General features: G+C 35.6%; 3 protein-coding genes across 7 annotated transcripts; all 3 read left to right on the forward strand.

The window, feature by feature from the left end:
* The first annotated feature begins 2,062 nt into the window (after positions 1 to 2,062).
* Archease (protein archease) lies at positions 2,063 to 3,830 on the forward strand. Its single transcript, XM_072004236.1, has 4 exons — positions 2,063 to 2,213; positions 2,446 to 2,470; positions 2,665 to 2,869; positions 3,123 to 3,830. The coding sequence occupies exons 1-4, from the start codon at positions 2,162 to 2,164 to the stop codon at positions 3,306 to 3,308; spliced, it is 468 nt and encodes a 155-aa protein (XP_071860337.1). The 5' UTR covers positions 2,063 to 2,161; the 3' UTR covers positions 3,309 to 3,830.
* A 256-nt stretch (positions 3,831 to 4,086) lies between these two features.
* LOC139987680 (transcription factor E2F5) lies at positions 4,087 to 17,100 on the forward strand. 5 transcript variants are annotated; one of them, XM_072004207.1, is made up of 8 exons: positions 4,087 to 4,291; positions 10,061 to 10,158; positions 10,238 to 10,395; positions 10,575 to 10,716; positions 10,792 to 11,005; positions 11,086 to 11,359; positions 11,449 to 11,809; positions 13,632 to 17,100. In XM_072004207.1, the coding sequence occupies exons 2-8, from the start codon at positions 10,080 to 10,082 to the stop codon at positions 13,754 to 13,756; spliced, it is 1,353 nt and encodes a 450-aa protein (XP_071860308.1). In that variant the 5' UTR covers positions 4,087 to 4,291; positions 10,061 to 10,079; the 3' UTR covers positions 13,757 to 17,100. The 5 variants fall into 5 exon arrangements, with proteins under 5 accessions (XP_071860308.1, XP_071860306.1, XP_071860310.1 ...); XM_072004205.1 differs by having other exon boundaries at positions 4,088 to 6,008; XM_072004209.1 differs by lacking the exon at positions 4,087 to 4,291 and adding an exon at positions 8,566 to 8,980.
* A 1,863-nt stretch (positions 17,101 to 18,963) lies between these two features.
* Mrg15 (mortality factor 4-like) lies at positions 18,964 to 20,931 on the forward strand. Its single transcript, XM_072004221.1, has 6 exons — positions 18,964 to 19,194; positions 19,334 to 19,451; positions 19,522 to 19,830; positions 19,915 to 20,127; positions 20,214 to 20,383; positions 20,468 to 20,931. Exons 1-6 carry the CDS (start codon positions 19,167 to 19,169, stop codon positions 20,638 to 20,640), a joined length of 1,011 nt encoding a protein of 336 aa, XP_071860322.1. The 5' UTR covers positions 18,964 to 19,166; the 3' UTR covers positions 20,641 to 20,931.
* Positions 20,932 to 21,034: the final 103 nt, after the last annotated feature.

Consider the following 21,034-nt stretch of genomic DNA (forward strand, 5'->3'; position numbering starts at 1 on the left):
TATACTAATATTAATACTAATAATACTAATATTAATATTATAATATTATGGTATTATTAATTTCAAATCGATCAAATCATGGATTGTGTTTATTAACTGAAGAGTTTCTGATATTGCAGTACGATTATTATACATACATTGTTTTTAAACTCTTTTCTTTATTAAGGAATTACTTACACGAGAATTACTGACAAAATTAATGGCTTTCATTCAATGCGTATCGCCCGGTATAATAAAGCAATTGTAAATTAAGCCATAAAGAGAAGAAAGCAACGTTTCGAGCTTTATCGTGGTACAGAAGCTCGTTAAAGTCGCTAGTTTGCACCTGGTGCCGTTCCCTGTTAAACGTGAAACTTTATTTCAAACTATGACCATTAGAGTGCAAGATACGTTAATGGCCTACGTCTTAACTTGATAAACAGGATGTTATTAACGGATCTTGTCATTTATTATTAAAATATATGTACTTGCAGGTCGTTTCTTTGAAAACTCGTCTTTTTAAGGAAGCAGATAAACGCTTAAATAGAAACATTTAATTACATGAATTTTATTTCTAAAAACCCTGAGATGCATTAAGCTCGTTCGACATCATCCAATAGAAAATTACCAATAAGAGAGTATACAAAACAATCAATCAAAAGCAGCAGATAACGATAGAGATATGGCTTGTGGTACCAAGATCGCGCATAAATCACGTGCGAGCAAATATAGGCATCCGTGACCTTGTGACCTTGTGACCTTGCAAGTAAATACCTGCCACTAGCGGTAGCTAGGTGAAAACGATACTGTAAACAAATGACGACAAGATGTTCCTATGGAACTGCTATGGTACCGTCTACGCAGTTTTATGTAACAGGGGATTACGAAGAGCTCGAACCAGACGCCCTTGGATCACGTCGCACCGATATGAGAAACTAGTTTTCATCGGGGAGGCGACTGACAAGGAAAAATGCCCAACGAAACTGTACCACATACTCACATGCCTGATCAGCCTATCCGACTCTCGTTCGTTCGATCGATAGGATCAATCGACACAGTTAATCGTCGAAGCGACCCGATGATCGTCGATGAAATCGTTCGATAATTTGTTCGAACATCGGGAAAGCCATCAAATAGATATTTCTGCTAGGATGATTAGATTGATGAATTTATGGGTAGTTTTTAATATATAATGATAATAAGTAGACTGTGGACATTTATACAAAATCATATTTTTGTGGGTACGACTGAAGAAATTGAATCTGTGAGGAAGTTTATCTCATCCAGTAAATATTATAACAAGTATTGTACTTTGAATATCTTCGTATGTTCTTGTTTATTATATACTTTCATTTCAGTGCAGTATCATAAATTTTCGTTACATTGTCTATTTACGATAAAAAAACATCTGAACAAACGAAGATATATATTATTAGGACGAAACAATTTCAGTTAATATGGAAATAAAAATATGAGAATAGAAGAATTTAATTAAAACTTAAGATGCCGCTCCTTTTACAAAAATGAGTCAATTGCATCTCGTATTTATTCAGAAGAAAAATATGTAGGTCTGTTGGTTGGCATTTAAATGCTGGTTGTGCGGTTCACCATTCACTGATCGGTGATTGCCGCTATCATGAAAACTAATGCGCACAAATGACACAAATTCGAAATCTACGCTCGATCGCGCGTATCGTAGTGATTTGTAAATGCAACGATAAACCCGGCAAGAGAGCAACTGTAAGTGTATTGAAACTAGTCTGCAGATATGTAAGCTACTTTTCCATTGAAATTGCAAAAATAAAGATTGGAAAAAGCACACAAAGCTGAACAAACATACTGCGCCTTCAAAAAGATTACACGAACGTTTCAAGATATCACGATCAACTGGAAATACCAGTGAAAAAAATTGTAATTAATCTTTTCTTTATCCTACTTTTGAATGTTGATAAATTTTTATTAATTCAAATTATGTATCTACATACGTATGTATATGTACTTCTTTTGTGGTTGCGTTTACCATTTTTGCTCTATCGGTAATCAAGATCGTGAGTATCCTTTTAAGTAACGCCATCTACGTAGTACAATCTCGTACACGCACAACCGGGACTGCCATTGATTAAACCTGTCAGAGAATCAGCTGATCGGTTATTCACGTACGTGAGATCAGCTGTGCGCAATCATGGACACGTTAAGCGAAGAAGATTTTGTGATACCTCCGGCTAAATACGAATGTAAGTACCCAGTATCATACTTTGAGCGTAATAACGCATTAAATTCACAAAGTAAACACTTTCATTGTACTAGAATGATATAACCGGCAACCGGCGCGCCATTATACCGGCATCCATTTTGCCACATGTGAACAAGTCGAAATCAAAATTTAGAACATTATTTCACACCTAATTGTACGAGAAATTACATAAAAAGACAATTGCAATTATATGCGCGCGTTTTCTGTTTCAGATTTGGACCACACGGCTGATGTGCAGTAAGTATTAAGTTTGTAAATCCTTCGCAATTAAAGCGGATATATTGTAGAGGTTATTTACAAAGATAACCTAAAACGAAAAATAGGACAATAATTACTGTTAATACAGCGACAAGTTATATATCGCTACATTGCTTTAACAATATTATATTATTAAAATAAATATATATCGTAATATTCATGACGTATTATAGACTGCACGCATGGGGCAATTCCATGGAAGAGGCTTTCGAGCAATGTGCGGTGGCCATGTTTGGGTACATGACGGATTTAGAGCGAGTTCAAATGACACAGTTACATTACGTAGAAGCGGAAGGACACGACATGGAAAGTCTTCTTTTTCATTTCCTCGACGAATTATTATTCATGTTTAGCGCCGAACCGTTTATCGTTGCGAAGGTATATTGCATTTATTAAACTTTGATTACATCATTATTACAATTAAAATCCCTCCTCGCTTACGAAAACGCTTTACTTTGCATTTCTACGTCTCTTTTTACCTTTTATATCATATCATTTATTCGATAGACCATTCCGTTTAATATGTTGTTTAACTATTTATTCGGAGATCGAAATAAAGTACCTTGTTCCTCCTTTAAAGCGCTGTTTTTTGTGATTTTTTTAAAAAAGAAGTATCGCTTTGTGTTGTCAGAAAGTGAAGATTACTAATTTCGACCGCGAGAACTTCAAGATCTCTGCGACGGCGTTAGGAGAAGAGTTCACGATCGGCAAACACACGCAAAACGCCGAGGTGAAAGCGATTACGTACTCAGCGATGCAGATCCTCGATCGTCCTCAATCAGAACGTCCCGAACTTTTCGTGATCGTAGACATATAACCGTTTCGGGTTCAGTTCGGTGTCTTGCTTGATTTCTTGGCGCGCCCGTGTAATTTGGCTCGGGTTAAGGATTGAGACAGAACAGTATGTAGGAACGAATGAATATAGAAGTAAGAAGGGAGGTATATACCCTCTCTTACGTCCTACATAGGGTACGATCCTTTTGTACCTACGTAGGGTTCAAATAAATACGTTATGAAGAAAACACCGGGCTCCCTTCTTAGGTATATACCTCAAGTACGTAGTAACGTACCATGGAACCCTGCGTTTTGTGGAGAATACCGCTCAAGAACTTTATACCGCCAATGTATAACTGTACATAATTTATTTAAGCAACGTAAACATTTCTGTTGTTAATTCTTTATATATTGTACCTGTATTAACAAATGTTTGATTGTTGTCGAAAGCTGTTGATAGTAACTTATAAACACCAGACACGTATAACAAATATTATATAAGAATGTTTGTATATTTTTATAAACATATAATAAAGATATCTTTTATGTTTCGTGTCAGTGAAAATTTTCGTTAACAAAGAATAGAAAGATCGATGTTTGTAATTATTACGATGAAATTGTAGTTAAAAGAAAATATGAATTAAAATGTAAGTCATCGACTAACGTTGTGATTCGTCATACGATAGAATAGAATAGAAAATCATAGTTAAACGTACTTTCGCACGTGCAAAGTGGTACGGCCCTGGCATCCAACACCCCTCCATCGTGAAGGAAGCGACGACCGCCCGCTTAGTTTCGGGCAAGAAACGATAGGCAGTGGGATCCTCCCAATCTTCGGAAGCGCGTGTACTCGAGAGAAGAGAATCAAAAAGCTTCGAAAATTACATAATAGGAGATTGTGTTAATCATTCGTTTGATTCTTGCCCCCTTTCCTTCGCGATAAGGCCCATTGTTAAAGGGACTCACTGCCAACATCAAGCGTGGCCGTTTGTTTCGATAGCGTACACCCCTAACCATGGCGGACTAGTACGGTAATAATCTATCTAAACGACATATCGTGACGTTTTAAACTGTCAAATACGAATAACCGATACATCAAGCTTGAACGTGTCTCGGGAAAGTCGTGATATAGGGATTTTTCACCTACATGTCGGAGCTTGCGTGGCAGTTTCGAGGAAAACGAGAGGGACAGTTTTGGCGCGTGTGTCTTTTATCTTCGTAAAAAGCTCGTGTAATTGGTGTGTCTCTAATTTTCAATTTTCCATTTTTCAATCAACATAAACGACATGCTGTAACGGAAAAGCGTGACATCCTGTACTCATCGTGGGACATCTAACCCTAACGGATATAAACAAACGTTATCGCAAATGCTTGAAAGATCATAGCCGTTTAAACAACATCAAGAGGAAAGTAAAAACAAGTGAACCTGTGAATAATTTTCATGAAAAACTGAGAAAAGGTGACACGATCTAGGAACTTTTTTGGATATCTGCTATCGCTGGCGGCGCGGTGGTTACGGACGGAGAAAAGCGAAGTGACGGTTTTGGCGCGCGTACTCGACTCCTGTATACGACCGGCAGATGGCCGGTGCGCCGGTACGTTATACGCGCGCGTCCACGAACGCACCGACACATGACAGGCGCCTAAGCACGTACTACCACCATGACAGAGACGCGTTCAAGAGCATATCGAGTCAGTGGTAGAAGGCCACTACCATATTGACACTGAGCGTTGGTGAGAGCGCAGTAGAGCGCACGGACACGCGGTTCGGTGTTACTACTACCGGTACAGACGTGTCTATCTGCCTCGTAGCCCGAGCCAGTTGCCAGCGCGCCAGCTAGCCCCGTCCATCCAATCGCCCAGCTCACGAGCCGGCCTCGTGTGCGCGCGCGACACCCCGACAGAAAAGGTTCGTTTTCCTCGCCGGTGGCTCGACCGATCATGTCGAGGCGGGGCTTATCGTGAACTTTAGAGCCTATACATTCCTTGGAAGCTGAAAACACGGCGAACGCACGTACAGTTTCGGCCCTTTACGCACGATTATTTCGGGTCCCCAGTCTACTGCTGCTGCTGCTGCTGCTGCTGCTGCTGCTGCTACTGCTGCTGCTGGTGCTTTGGTTGTCGTTCCTATTGCTGAGATCGGCCCTGCAGAAAATGGATACCGCACCAGTGCGGTAGAGAGACAGAACGAAGCAGATATATAGAAACACGAGCGTGAAAGAGAAAGAAAGAGAGAGAAAGTGTGTGTGTGAAAAATAAAGGCCACGCAACTACTACGACTACGACTACGACGAGGACAACGACAACCGTTTATAAGTTGAGAAAGAAGGACAGAGGGAGAGAAAACGAGCGAGGGCGAGAGAATAGTAAATCAGATGTACGAAGTGTGTATATAATATACCAAAGCGAAAAAGCAAGAGAAACATTTCGTGCACGGGCTAGCCTCGGAAGACCGGGTTAGGAGAAGCCTCGTCGTCTGGTCGTTTCCCCAGACGAACACGTTTTCTTGTCCTGTCATCGACAGGCCTACAGTGAAAATTTCATCTAGAAATATCGGCAACGCGACGACAACGATCACGACGACGACGGCGACGTATTTGCCTCTATCGAGGAGGCACGGATATGCCTCGCTCGTCGGCGCTGTGACACGCGCCGCGCCGTGTGCTGGCTGAACCTCCCGGAAGAGAGCGTGGGCCTCCGTCTCAAAATACTGTGCAGTTTCTACCGCACGCTCGAGAGCCAAGTAAGTGGAAATAAACACGCGTACAATCAGTTTTTCGATATCCATTTGTTCCGATCGGATGGAAAAAAAGAAATATCCTCTGTCTAGAGGAAATAGTAACAGAGTTGTTTCGAAACATTCACACTCCGAATCCCCATCCGAAAAGTCGAGCGCGTTTTTCCGTGCGCGTTTCTTTTCTCTATCGCAATCTATCGTGTACGAAAGATGTGCTTACTGGAGCGCATAAACAGAAAGGAAAGAATTAAAGGAAAAAAAGAGAAAAAGGAAAAAAAAAAGAGAAGGAAAGAATGGCCCGTTATTTCGAGCGCAACCGATTTGGTGCGTCGAAAGTCGCTGGCATCTCTCGCGATCAATCGCGAAAGCGTGCACTGATTCTAGGTTTCCTCATGACCGTGCCGGTAGCACGCCTAACTAGGGATACTCTAGTCCCGGCTTGGCTCTTTAAACGGCTCTACGTATTGCGTGCGAATCGTGGCGTTTCTATGTGTGTGTATCGAGCAGGAGTAGTGTGTGTGCGCGCGCTCGCATAACCACGCTCCCTCGTTGTCCGCCCGCTTACGCTCACTCGCTCGCTCTCGTATGCATGGCCGCTTCGGTGCGTGGCGTGTGGATTTATATCGCGAGTACGCATTACCCGAGTTCAATAAAATCGGTATAACGTTGCTTTGGTCGTGATCGAACATCTTACGCGGTATCACAAATACACGAGAATAAGTCGAACAAAAATGAAAAGAAAACAACCTCTGAACCTTCAATCTACGTTAACAGCTGATCGCGGTCACTCTGTAACGAACGATCTGTAAGACCAGATCCACTGTGATGGATGCACGTTTTTTTCTTTTTATAAAATGATAAGAGAAAGGGAGCGATTATTCGGGTCTCGCTGATAGACCTTGCGACCTGTGCGGTTTCCACGAGCGGAAGGACGGAAAAAAAGGAGGACAGTAAGGTTCGTCGCTAACATCTGGGGCCTGAAGCCTCATGCACACAAGGCATGCCTGTACGATTATCCATTTGAAACTTTTACCATATTTCCTGTCTGTGGTGCATTGCACGTTTTTCATATACAGGTTCTATGAATTTGGAAAAAAGAAAGAAAATAGAAAAGAAAAGTTTAAAAAAAAAAAAAAAATAACTATTGCATCAAACGAGAGCATTGGATTTATTGCATACCTCCTTAAAGGTCGTTCGTGTGGAACGTTTGTGAACAGACGTTATATCCCGTATTTTAAAGACCTCACTCCTACCAATCGATGGGCTCTAGGCTAGTTCTACATCCAATGCCGTCGACGCAAGTTACACCAGTCGGGTTTTATCTTCGAGATAACATCCTACCAATCAATGCCTCAGCATCGTGCATTGCTCCCAACCTTCGAATGCGCTTTACCATGCTATTGGCCTCACGATCGCTCGTTCTATACGGTGTGGTACGGTGTGTACTTGGCCAAACAGGCGAAAACGAGACAACCACGCAGTTCGACCGGGAGTTTGCTTCTAAAACTGCTTACAACGCAAGGCTGCTGTAACACGACGATCCTGCGGCGCGGCGTGCCTCTTTAAACCACACCCGGAACGCTGCCTCGTGTTCTCGGGACGCTTGCTCTTTTTTTCGAAAATTCTCGTACGCGTCCGCACCGTGGGTCTCTCATTCCGCTCAGGCGCGTAACGAGACTTTTGAAAACGGGGACCTTAGGAACGATTTTCTCCTGTTTTTCGCGGCTATTTTGTTTTCCTGTGATCTCTGCTTCTAAACGGCGAAAAAACGTCGTACCATGTACGATCGGAACAAATGGATAACAAAAGGAAATGATTCTAGGGAATTTTTTCTGAGACGACGCGTTGGAAATTAGTTTAGAATTCTAATCGACTTTGAAATACTTGCCACCGTTGATAACGCTGAATCACTTGTTTTTAGAAATAGTAATTCGAATGTCACTATTCTAAAAGTAAAATTTATATTATATTATCTTATTTATATTATTATTTTATTAATTAATCTTTGGAATTAATAATATATACATTATCTGCTTATAGTTGAAACTATTTTTAATAGTGATTTTAAACAATAATAGAAAATTATATTGCATATATTTATAATAATATAGTTATCTTCTTAATTTGTTTATAAAATAATTGATCGTCGAAGTTACATCGTCGAATCTTATATCGTCTTTATAAAAATTACAGGAAGTGGTTCTTAAAAATCTAGGAAAATCAAATACATACAAAAGTCATATAACGAACGATGCTTGTTTTAATTTCTTTTTGTTTTTCCATTCATTTGGTCTCGACCTTTGCAGCTGCTGTACACGTTTAACTTAAAGTACAATACAGAATTGATCTGTAGGTTTCACCAGATGTTCAGTACTTACAAAATTGTCACCTTGTCGTTTGGTCAACCACTTCCGTTTTGTTGTTCCATGGAACTACTATTTTTACATACTATTATGTTATAAATATCTAAAACATTCTATTTCTAAAACATCATTAATATTTTCTCAAGAGAAGAGATATTTAGATATAATTCAAATATAATAAATAAAAATATTTTATTTTAAAAGTATCCAAGACAAATAGAAAATGTAGAAATCTATTTTAAATATTCTATTAATAGTATAATGATAGAATTCTTTTTATTTGTCTATTTCTTGTTTATCTTTTTGTTTTATTGTAACATGAAAGTTTGTCATTTCCTTCGCGAAGACAAATGCGAAGTTCTTTGGAATACGAGTTCTATTATTAGGATTTACCAATGTTGCTTGATTCAAGAACAAAAACCTTCTCCCCTATGCTGTCTGTTCTTTGATATGCATCTAAAAAGTCGCTTCTCCTTAAATGTGCTATCGCGACCGAATAAAATACACTCACAAATGGGTGGCACTGACAAAAACTCGAGAATGAAGGGACGACGATCGATAGAAATTTTTATCGGATCCGCACACCTCGCTGTCAATAATTTTCACATATAAATGGTATATTTTTGATAAAGCATATACTGCTGACAAGGTTAACAAGGTACTAATATCACGTTATAATGTTACATTTCATGTTTTCCGATCAATTTTTCTTCTGCTCTTGCAATCATTGTTAACGAACATTCAGTAACAGATACATTCCAAATACACAATACACAATTTTTTTACGACAAACGATATGAAATAAAAAATACATATCCGCCAAAATAGTATACACTTATTAACCTTCATGGACGATGTGTAGTGTATGACACGTTTTCTAAAAAAACTTCGACAGTTCGATTTAACCAATCAAAAGTAGGAAAAAGTACTTATGAACATTATTGTTAATGGTATTAACATTCGTTTTATCATTGATAGATAGTATAAATATATATAATGATATTAAAAAAAATTTTATCAATATTGAATGTAATTAATTTTTTAAACGTACAAAATAAATAGCACTGTTTTTAAGTAATATAGGAATATTTCTTAATATTTTGTATTTGCTAATAAGTTTATTGTAGTATTTCATAGATTCTAGAAGCAAAATGGAACATTTACAATGTGTGTTTTTCATTGTATTCTCTTAAAAATGTACATTATGTTTAAGAATATTTATATTTTCATGGTAATATCTTTATTGGTATGAATTCAATAACATTATTTCTATGTATTTCTATCGTATGTAGTAATATTTATATGTGATGACAGGAATTTCTGAGTCATTATTTTTCCCTATAATTGTCATTGAGTTTTGGCTTTAATATAAATTAAAAATAGTATTTCATATCAGACGGAGAAAATTCTATTTACGATTTGTTATTACAAACATACATATCTAATAGGACCACTGTAATATGATGTAAAACTTTCTAACATATTGTGATATAATCTTGATATGCCTTTTTGTATCCGATTCCTATGAAATATTTGTGTAATATTTGAAATTCTTCACTAAAAATGTTTAAAGAAGTTAATATTTATTATAACTTTGATATTATCTTTCCTGATCTTACTTACCTTCAATCTTATATAATGAACTTTGTATTCCATAAGCTTATTATTTTATACTTTTATAAATGACTGTTATAGGTTCTCCTAAACAATAAAGATGCCTCGAGTAAGGAGACAAGTGGTCTTGGAAGATCCTGCCAGGCCTGTCACACCAGACATGGTGGAAACTAAATTATGTATGTATCAATTACTAGTCATTTCATAATTTTCATTTAATTTAGCTACATACTTGGTATACGCATAAATTACTTTTAGTGAAACAAGAGTTTTTGGACGATGGCTCTTTGGATGAAGTTCAAGCACAAAAAGTGGCTGAGGAAACACCAAGTCCTCATCTTCAAGACCATCAATATGGACAAACACCTTGTTATCAAGTAACAAGGAAACCTACACAACCACCACCACGAACTGAAGTAAATAAGGCTATATTTACATTCACATAATTTTTAGATCAAACAACATTTCCTGGTAAACATATTAATCAAATATGGTATTTTCAATCAACATTGTTTAAAAACATAATTAAATTCTATGATGGTAAAATCAGTATTACAACATATTAATATTACTTTGTTTTGTTATGTTTTTATAGCAAATATCAGTTCAAGCAGTGAAACGAAGACTGAATCTGGAAATGGGAACCACCGGTCCTAGCCAATCTGCCTTCAAAGCCCCTAGAGGCAAACGTAGGAGATCTGGATCGAGTTCTCTGGCTGGCCACACTCCTACAAAAAGTAAATTTCCCTTCTCTTACCTAAAATAATATCGTTCACAACTTCGAGGAAAAGAAATGTTATCTTCGTTTGCAGGTAAAACGGTAGAAAGAACGCGGTACGATACATCACTGAGCTTACTTACAAAAAAGTTCATACATTTAGTCGAGAGCAGTCAAGACGGTGTTGTAGATTTAAACGTAGCGTCTGAAAAGTTAGAAGTACAGAAACGTCGTATATACGACATTACGAATGTATTGGAAGGCATAGGTATTTTGGAGAAGAAAAGTAAAAACAATATACAATGGAAGTACGTTATTTATCGTTTATCAAGAATTAAATACCGAATTTTTCTACTCGAATGGTAAACGTAATTATTTTATTTTATAGAGGTGGTCAGTTACCAAACGATAGGAACGATATCGCTGATCTCAGAAGGGAAGTGGCAGATTTAGAAGCTAAGGAAAACACCTTGGATCGATTGATTCATGGTGCAGACAAAAATCTTAGGGAGCTCTGTGCAGACAGACAATACGCTTATGTAACGTATCACGATTTACGTTCTGTCCCAATGTACAAAGACCAGGCTATAATGGCAGTAAAGGCTCCGCCAGAAGCCACACTTCATGTTCCACAACCTATCAATAACCTTGGTCAGCAAAAGGTAGCTATCTTTCTTCGTAAAAATCAATTAAAATTAGAACTAGAATATTTCTTTATTACGTATTTATTGTGTTATTTCTATGCTTGCAGCTTCAAATGCACATGAGGTCATCTCATGGCGAGATAGAGGTATTCCTCTGTCCTGACGATCCTACAGTCAAAACATCTCCCAATCCGGGTTACACGACGACGCAACCTGTGCCTTCGTCAAAAGAATCCGAAATACCTTGTCTGCCTCCTGAACTTCTAACCAATGAAGAAAGCGGGGTTCGGGTTGAACCAGTACCTTCTGTCGAGAGTTCGTTGAATACTCGTTTGTCCACACCGGTTGTATCTACAGTTACCAGTTTAGCAGGCATGAGGGACGCACTTTTGTGTGAATCGGATGATTATGGACCAATGGGTGGAGGCAAATTCCAACTCCAAACGGAGGATCAAATTAGCACTTCAGGTAGGATGGCGTATATCTTCAAAACCAGGATTTATTAAGATTTACTTATTATTTTTTATTTTGCCTTCTTTTCTATTTTTCCTTCTTTTTTTTTTTTTTGTTTTCTTTTTTTTGTTTTAAATAAAATTTGTGAATGATTTTAAATAAACGGAGTTTAAGATTTAGTAAAGTAAGGCCAATGCATCCGTATGAATATTAATTTTTATTTTTTTTTTATGAAGTTATATCATGATTATTTATTTTTTTATGCTGCCCTTCTTTGTACACATGCTTTTAAATGTATCGCATATTTTATCACGAATGTTGGGTATAGGGTACTAATAATTGCAAGAAGGCAAAGACAACCTTTTTAAAATATGTAAATAAAAATAGTATATATATATATATATATATTTTGAATACAAAATTGTTCAAAAACAAAATTGTGTTCGGCTTGTTTTTATCTTCTTGCGTTACTTTTGAGTTCTTTAAGTCTGTTATCAATGTATATTAACATATTAATTTATAACAATGCTTTAACAATTTAGTGCAAGATTCTAATTAATTTTTTATTAGACTTTTTCTCTTGTACAATTTTTCAATATTGTTTTCCACTCCAGTTCTTATTTCTCTTTCTTTTGTCTTTTTTCTTTCTTTCTTGTTAACACAAATATACTTTTATTTTATTTTATTTTTTAATAAATGCATTTTACACTGCACTTTTTTGTTTGTATACTTCCGAGATATTTCAAATACGTCTCTTTCTTGCATAAAAGAAATATTTATCATCTTAAATTTGAATGCTTGAAAGGAACGTTATGCATGTCACTGATGAATTCTAGAACATCTCTAATAAAAAAATCTCTTTAAAAAAAAAAGATAGTAAGAGTTGATTTTTCATTATTTATCGAGTTCTATTAAATTGAGCTATCTTTTTTTCCTTGGTCTTCTACCTTTTCAACAATGGAGGATAGCCGTACCCTGATGGAGCTCTGGCTGTGACTTGTGTGTTAACCAAATGAAAATCACATCACAGGCAGAGTTCTAGTTAGGTAACGGTTTCAAACAGCAAAGCTCGTGTCGCACGAAGGTACGTTTCATGGATAAAATAATTATTGGCTTGTTTGTATTTCAATGCAATTATATATGTGTTCTTTTTCTTCCGGCATTCACACCTCATTATTGAAACAAATTGCTTTTAATCCTTCCACTCTACTTCGCAGAATATCTTACTATTTATTTTGTTAATACCTAGTACATTGGTACTTTATTAATAATAATAATCTAAGCAAAAGCAAGCAACTTTTTAAACGACATTAAAAACTAATCACTTAATTTTATAATTCTGTAGAAATTTGATCATAGCACGTTTCTGCTTGTCGTAAATTAGTCAATACTAATATATTTATTTATTACTAGGCTGTATAAATAACTCATGCAATTTTAATATTATTAAAAATAAATAACAAGACTAATCATAATCATGTAATTTACTTATTACGTGATTATACGTATAAGCGTGATAAAAATATGTACACGAATCTTTGAATATCATCGTGGAACAATTCATTAAATGGACAATAAATTAACATAACGATTTTAACAGTTTAACTGTCGCCAATTAATATTTAATTTAAATAATAAATATTCTTGCTTATCGTCTTCGTAAAGTAAATCAAACAAGTTTTAATGTTCAAATGTAACTGGACGTTTTCTCGAAAATTATAAGTTCTATGAAACGAAAAGAGCTGGAAGTTCTAGGAAAAAGAAAAGAAATGAAAAATTCGAAAATGTTCGATGAGACGGGACAAACCCAGCATTCGCTCTCTCTCTTTTGTTGCAGATCTAAGTATTCTTGATTTCGGTGAGCACCTGCTGTCTCTGGAACCGCCTCTTTCCGAAAACGACTATTCGTTCGCGTTAGGCACGGAGGAGGGACTTTCGGATCTCTTTGATTTCAAATTCTAAAGGATATCGTCCTAATCGTCGTCGTCGTCGTGACACGCAATACACGCAGAGAACCCTGTCTTTTTTGGACTACAACTCTGAGTTCGCCTCCTTAGTATTCGAACGGATAGAGATCACTTGGTTAATCCAATAATACTAGCGCTTTCGTATCGATTGACAATTTTTGTTTTATTAACATCAAAGGGAACGATCGAGCAGATAACGTAGCGTACGAATCATCCATCGGCCCATTATGCGAATTGGGATAAAAATAAGGAAAATACAGGAACAGGGATAATCCGGCAATTGTGTCTCAAACGCAATCAAATTCACGTTACAATAGAAATGGACACGTTGCTCTGACAATTTTTTTTTTTTTTTTTATCAATAATAAATAATTCTGCTTCTTATACAGTTTTTGTAAAGACAAAGAAAGAAAGATGGACACGTGTGTAAATATATTAAAAAGTATATTATATAGAAGGTGTTATTCGAATACCGAATAGTATTTTATGAAAGGTGTGTTTCACGAGCGGTAATTTTTCTTTTTATTTTTTTTTTTTTTTTTTTTTTTAAGCAGTTTCCGCGAGAGATCAACTGCACATAGTTGTTATCACGGTCGGCCCGTAAGTTTCGAAATTCGGCCTGTGCGAGGATAAGAAAAGTATCAAATAAACGGAGATTGGGTTGGGGGAGGGGTGGGGGGAGAAACATATCACGCTAACGTTGAACGCGCGCGGTGAAGTACTTCCAGCTTGATACGGTCGCGGCCGATTGAGTTCATGGGATTAATAAGTTCGTAAAACAGCCCAGGTGAAGTTGAAGCGCCGCTTTCTTGTGCAATGTGTGTACTAATATTGTAAATGATGTAAGAGTACGAAGACTAGTTGTGAAAAAGAAGGGTTGATATAAGAGGAAGAAGATATATTTGAAGTTTCAAAGAGAGGAGAGACTGGTACGAACAACTACGATGTTTCCCTTTTTCTTTTCTTTCTTTCTATGGTTAATTAATCGAATTGTATAAAACGAGAAATTATTATTATTATTAGAATCGATAGCGTATGAGAAGAAGAAAAAAATAGTTTCGATGAAAAAAGATCCCTCCTAGAATAATGTTTCTATCGATATACATATATATAATTGAAAAGATAAGAGCAACGGAAAAAAACGTTTTCCGGGCGGTCGCCTTTCTCTTGTCACTTGGACTGACTGATTGTTCTCTTTTTTCTAAATCGTGCGCTTTTACCGCCGAGAGACCGCCGTCCGGAATGGTCGAATTGTAATTATTAAAATATTTGTCGAGGCGATCGATGCGTACAGTAGGCTTTATCGACGAAGAAATCGTTTGTAAAAAGAGAAAATGATGATTAAAAAAAAAAAAAAACGGAGTGAGAGGGAGAGAGAGAAAGAGACGAAGAAGATGAAAAGCGCGAGCGGCTGAAGGCATAGTTTTTATTCTATATACTTTTGTAATCGGTCGAATTTTCCGAATAGAGAGCGACAATTTGTACAGTATGATGCATGAAGAAAAGAAAAAAAAAGGAAAAGTATATCTATAATAATTGAATTTATCTATCGGTGCGGATGAAGAACATTTTGTGACATGTAAGAAAAAAAAAAAAAAAAAAAAAGAAAGAATACACACATAACGAACACGTACATATATGAAACATTATCATCTTACAGTACGATCCTACCGAAGAAAATATTATTCAGTCTGGCTAATAGATCATGATCATCGTGTCGAATCATCGTCGTGTTGGATTAGCTTCTTTGACGATGTCGTAGCGAACACGGAGACGAACTCGAGCGTACGATGGGAAAGGAGCATAGGAAGCAGAGGAAGAATCGTGTAAAAGCAGAAAACCTTAGGGCGTATCGTTGTATGCAAACGCACGTATATTTAATTCGAGTCGTAACGATAAAGAACGTTTAAGATTCTTTTTCAGGATACAGTGTTATTCTGAACCTGATTTATAAGAAAAAAGGGATTTTTCGAAGAGAATTTTGCACCAGTGTCAGCCTTGACTTCTGCCGCGTGAAACTGCGCGGAAAAAAGAAAGAAAGTTGGAAAGAGTCAGCGTATCAGTGAAAAATTTGATTAAGTACGAGGGAGGATCAAGACGACGAATATTTGTTCCTTGAGGAAGTCGAGGGCGCATTGGAGAGAATTGTCTGAACTGGAAATCTCTTAAGGATGTACCCTAAACGTACAACTTACAATTAGTGTACGTCCAAAGCCATAGTGCCTACACAATAATGATCACACCCTTCTGCAAAAGAACTGTAAATAATTTACATACTATACAAAAATATATGAATATATATATATATTATATATATATACATACACACAGACAGGCAAAATGTAAGAACGTGACGACCCCGATGGACAAAAACGGAGATAATAGAAAAAGAAAAACCGGATGCTGCGAACACCTCATTGCGATTATCACGATATATCGATTAGTTAGTTTTAATTACGATTAATAATTAATTATTGGTACATTACACGAGGAAAATGTTAGTTTATAAATTCACTTATTATATATATATTATATATATATATGTACGATGTATATGTATATGTAATAAGTACATATGTTTTATAGTCAAGCGAATGTTGTGCAGAATAATCGCTCGATTCTGATTACTTGCAAAACTAGGAAACTTATTTTCTCCTTTTTTTTTTTAAAAAAAAGCATAGAAACGCGAAATGTTTCTTCCAGCTGTACGTGTATTTATTTCAACGAATAACTGCTCATTTTTCGGAGCAACAGAGAAACTATTAAATATAACTTTCCCTCTTATCGTTTTATCGTCGAATGAAATAAATAAGATGAAAATCCTTGGATAACATTATTTTGCACAATGTTCGTAGCGCGCAATACCTGTCTGCAACAGAGAGGGTTGTATTAGTTTCGTTTCTCGTTTCTTTTTCTTTCTTTTTTCTTTCTATTAAATTGATGGTATCATGCTTTTCTCATACGTATCGTGCAACGAGAGGGTAAAGCAAAAGGGAAAAAAAGAGAAACAAAGGAAAGAAGAAGAAGAAGAGGAAGAAGAAGAAGAAAACGTGAATCGAGAGAGTGCGTGAGCGTGTGTGAATGGACGTGATGATCGAATGATGATAATTGATACGAATGTTCGATGGTCGACGGTTCGATTAACGATCCCGACACACCGGTGAGAAGTTGAGATATTTTCTACCTGAATGTTTGCGGGGATCTCGGCGAAGTCTGAGCGCGTCCGGGATTTTAAGAAGTGTAATAATAATGGTTTATCGATATTGTATTTTTTATTCTGTTTGAAGAAGGGCTACGTTGTAAAAAAAAAAAACACATCGATTACAAGGGAAAAAAGAAGAAGGACGAAGCTACGAATAACGTTGTGACGTTTTCAGACTTACCGGGATCTGTTTACAATAACTTATCGCGAAGATGGCAGTCCATCAGTTTTCATTTTTTAAACCCGATTATTCGTGAAAAAAGAAACTTCTGGCTCGCTTCTGGCAGTCTGTCGAATAAGACGCTTCTCGTATTTTACAATGGACAACAGAGCCTTTCCTCGATTCTTTTTTCTTTTCTATTTTCGTTTAGTGGCAGTTTTACGATCTTCGCTTAACGCGATCTAACTCGGCCCTAAGCATCGAGAATAAATTATTATTGTTGTTAGCGGCGAGCAACAACGACGATTCGATCATTTAAATTATCAAAGGAAAGGTAAAAAATGGGAGTATAATAGAAACGCGTTGCTTTAGATATTCTTGTATAGATATTCTTTTTGAAATTCGTTCGATTCTAATTCGTCGATGATCTTTTTCATCGCTATTCGCGTGCACGCATTATACACGCAAGCAAATACACTTTTCTACGAATGTATTTGAGAGACTGTTCAGAAATATTGCTGAAAAAAGTACAGAAATTAATTCCGATCGATTGTCTTAGAAAGAAGAAAAAAAAAAAAAAAAAATTTGAGCGATGTACGTACCAATACGACGAATGAGAATTTTGTCACATTTTACGGGCATGACCCGTCGAACAGTAAAAAGAAGACGAAAAAATGAAGAAGTTACAAAATATAACCTTGTGTAACGTCATAGGGAGATGTGATGTTTTTAATTTTCCACAACCTTTGTGTTTTGCTTATCACGCCTTATTAGACGAAAAATTATGGTTTTCGTTTATCTTGTTATATATATATATATATATATATTATATATATATATAAAGCAGTAAGAGGATGTATTTATTTTTTCGAATCGGCATTTCCGTTGTTCGACGTTAAACACTCGTTGCTCGACTCGATTTTAATTGCTACTGTATATAATTTTGCACCGGAAAATTCGTTCGTGAAAGTTGTGTACAAGTTCTAAATGTCTATATCAAAATAACGAATAATGTAGCAGAAGAAATATTTTTATGTACGTTTAATACGTATAACGGTATGAGAAAATAAAGTATCAAAACTTGATTTTGATCATTATGAACGTATTTACGCTTGTTGTACATGCACCATTATGAATTCGTATAAGTAAAGCGATTTATAATTTTACCGCTTAAATCTATGATCTTGATATTTTATTTCGATTATAATTTTGTCAAGGGATAAAAGAAAGAAATTAAAAAGTATATATAAAAACATTAATCAGTGCTTTAATTAAAGAAGAGAAGTTTACACATTCACCTTGTTTCAAATGAAGAGCGCATGCGCAATGTTTGCATATTGCTACTTATTTTCGCGCTACGGTAAACCGTTCGCCATTCCCGCGTCAACGCTCAAAGTGTGAGCATCGATTGTTTCTTACATATGTTGATGTTTTTTACATGTTTCTTACAATCTTATATAAAAAGAAAAAAAAAAAAGGAAAGAAACTATGAATATAGAGATAAAGTTCAGACACAATGTAAATATGCTACTAACATTATTGGCTATTTTCGTACTTTGTATCGATACATCATAGATTAGAGTTAAGATAAGCAATACATAGATAACTGTCGTACATTTCACAGATTGTACATTTGGCTTAAAAAAAATATATAACTGTTGTTATGTCAATTGTTTGTAGCTGATATGCAATACTTATTTTAATATAAAGAAATATATCTAATGTGTTGATGTTTACCTTTATTCATGTTGCACGTATTTAAGTCTTGACTTAAATTTAAATGAAATTCGCGTCTCAGGCATGATACTTCTCCAAACGAAATATCACTAGCATAATCGCTGGTATTGTGAACCAGCCTTTTCGTTGGAAAATGTAATACAAAGCAAAAGACGCTTTATTCAAAGTTCTGCTTTAAATTGATCGGTGAAAATCAATTGTTTTCCATTGGCGCGAATTATCGTGCAATTTCATAAATTTCGGCGATATTTAAAACTAACGGCTCAAAAACTAACGGTCAAAATAAGCAATTCAAAAGACACGAGCATGCCGCCCAAGTGTAAATTTCAAGAAGGTACGTTTAATTTTTAATACAACTGTATCGAAGGCCTTAGCGTATATTTAATGAATTTTTATCAATGAATAATAAATATTTTTCTTATTAACCTATAATTTTAACCTACAATTTTCAATAAATATCTGCTAATTTGTAGGGGAGAAGGTTCTGTGCTTTCATGGGCCATTAATATATGAAGCAAAATGTCTAAAGTCCTCCATTACTAAAGAAAAGCAAATTAAATATTTCATTCATTATGCAGGCTGGAATAAGAAGTAAGATTTCGTTTTACATTATCTATTTCTAATAAGATTGAAATCATAAATACAATTATAATATAAACAGTTGGGATGAGTGGGTTCCTGAAAGTCGAGTACTTAAATACAACGAAGCAAATGTACAAAGACAAAGAGAGGTTCAAAGAGCACATTCGAATCAACAATCTGCCCAGAAAAATAAAAAGGGTAGTACCTCGTCCAAAACTCAAGGACGCAGGAGCGAAGGTGGTCGTGAAAAGGATACCGATAGTAGAGCTAGCACTCCTGTTGCAACAGTTGATAAAGGTGTCAGTCGGTTCAGTAAAAGTACTGGTAGTAACGTGACACCATCATCGTCGCATGATTCCACATCGGATGCACCACGCAAGAAGCGCAGGTTTGTCTCAAAAAGATTTCATTAATTTTTACAAGAAGCTTAACTTTATGTGCTAGATGTATAAAATGAAATACTTTATTGTAGCCGATTAGAACCATCTGGTGAAACGGAAGAATATCTCACTAAAGTGGAAGTTAAAATTAAGATACCAGAGGAATTAAAGTTTGTACTTATAGATGAATCAGAAGTAATATTGAAATATCATAAATTACCTGCTTTACCTGTGAAAAATACAGTTGACAAAATTTTAGATGACTACGTAGATTCAAAGTCGATAGGAAAAAATGACTCTGTTAGGTACTTGCATCGGTAGTTTTCATATAAATAGCTGTCAGTTTTCTTCGTTTGAAGATAAATAACCTTAAATTCTGAATTATTTTCAGGGAAAGTACATTAGAAATAACTAAAGGTATTCGCGAATATTTCAATATTTCTCTAGGATTACAATTGTTATATAAGTGGGAACGTCCACAATTTATACAAATTATGAATGATAATCCCGAAACACTGCCCAGTCAACTATATGGTGCATTTCATCTACTAAGGCTATTTGGTACTATTTCTAAGTATACTTTGTAATAACACTCTTATGTATTTATCATCGAAAATATTGCTATTATGTCAATTATTTTTGCAGTGAGACTCGGAGGAATGTTGTCGTACACTACATTGGATGAAAGAAGCATACAATTGTTACTGTCTCACTTTCATGATTTTTTACAATACTTACAGAAAAATAATACTGAACTTTTTAATCTTCAACAAGACTATGCAGACTCACCACCCGATTATCACAGGAAATATGCCTAAGTTAGTATAAATGTTTGGATACTTTTAATTAAATCCAGCAATATTACAATATTTTATCTGAGATTATTAATAAGGCAGCTGCAATATTTCTTCAAGAAATATACATATGTACATTTACGCGTTATTAGAAATTATTCAACATAGAAGATAGAATAATATAAGAAAAATTCCAAGAATTGTAAAAATTGTGTTGAAGTTTTCTCGAAAACTTTCCACTGTGTGAATATAGCATTTTAGTTTAAGTGCACAAATAATGTAACACATTTTATAGTATATGAATTAGTTTAGGTTAAAATATTAATATGATTAATATGAATATATATATATATACATATATGTATATATATATATCTTTTATTTATTGTAAATATAATGTATTACGATTTTACTATCT

This window comes from Bombus fervidus, chromosome 5, assembly GCF_041682495.2.
Source record: "Bombus fervidus isolate BK054 chromosome 5, iyBomFerv1, whole genome shotgun sequence".
NCBI lineage: Eukaryota > Metazoa > Arthropoda > Insecta > Hymenoptera > Apidae > Bombus > Bombus fervidus.

Bases quoted from the DNA above. Each gene is read 5' to 3' on its own strand.
- Archease (XM_072004236.1), top strand. From the start codon at position 2,162: ATGGACACGTTAAGCGAAGAAGATTTTGTGATACCTCCGGCTAAATAC. The intron at 2,214-2,445 runs GTAAGTACCCAG...TTTCTGTTTCAG, and splicing joins ACCTCCGGCTAAATACGAAT to ATTTGGACCACACGGCTGAT. The intron at 2,471-2,664 runs GTAAGTATTAAG...GACGTATTATAG, and splicing joins GACCACACGGCTGATGTGCA to ACTGCACGCATGGGGCAATT.
- LOC139987680 (XM_072004207.1), top strand. From the start codon at position 10,080: ATGCCTCGAGTAAGGAGACAAGTGGTCTTGGAAGATCCTGCCAGGCCT. The intron at 10,396-10,574 runs GTAAATAAGGCT...ATGTTTTTATAG, and splicing joins AACCACCACCACGAACTGAA to CAAATATCAGTTCAAGCAGT. The intron at 11,006-11,085 runs GTACGTTATTTA...TTTATTTTATAG, and splicing joins AAAAACAATATACAATGGAA to AGGTGGTCAGTTACCAAACG.
- Mrg15 (XM_072004221.1), top strand. From the start codon at position 19,167: ATGCCGCCCAAGTGTAAATTTCAAGAAG. The intron at 19,452-19,521 runs GTAAGATTTCGT...TAATATAAACAG, and splicing joins TATGCAGGCTGGAATAAGAA to TTGGGATGAGTGGGTTCCTG. The intron at 20,128-20,213 runs GTACTTGCATCG...AATTATTTTCAG, and splicing joins GGAAAAAATGACTCTGTTAG to GGAAAGTACATTAGAAATAA.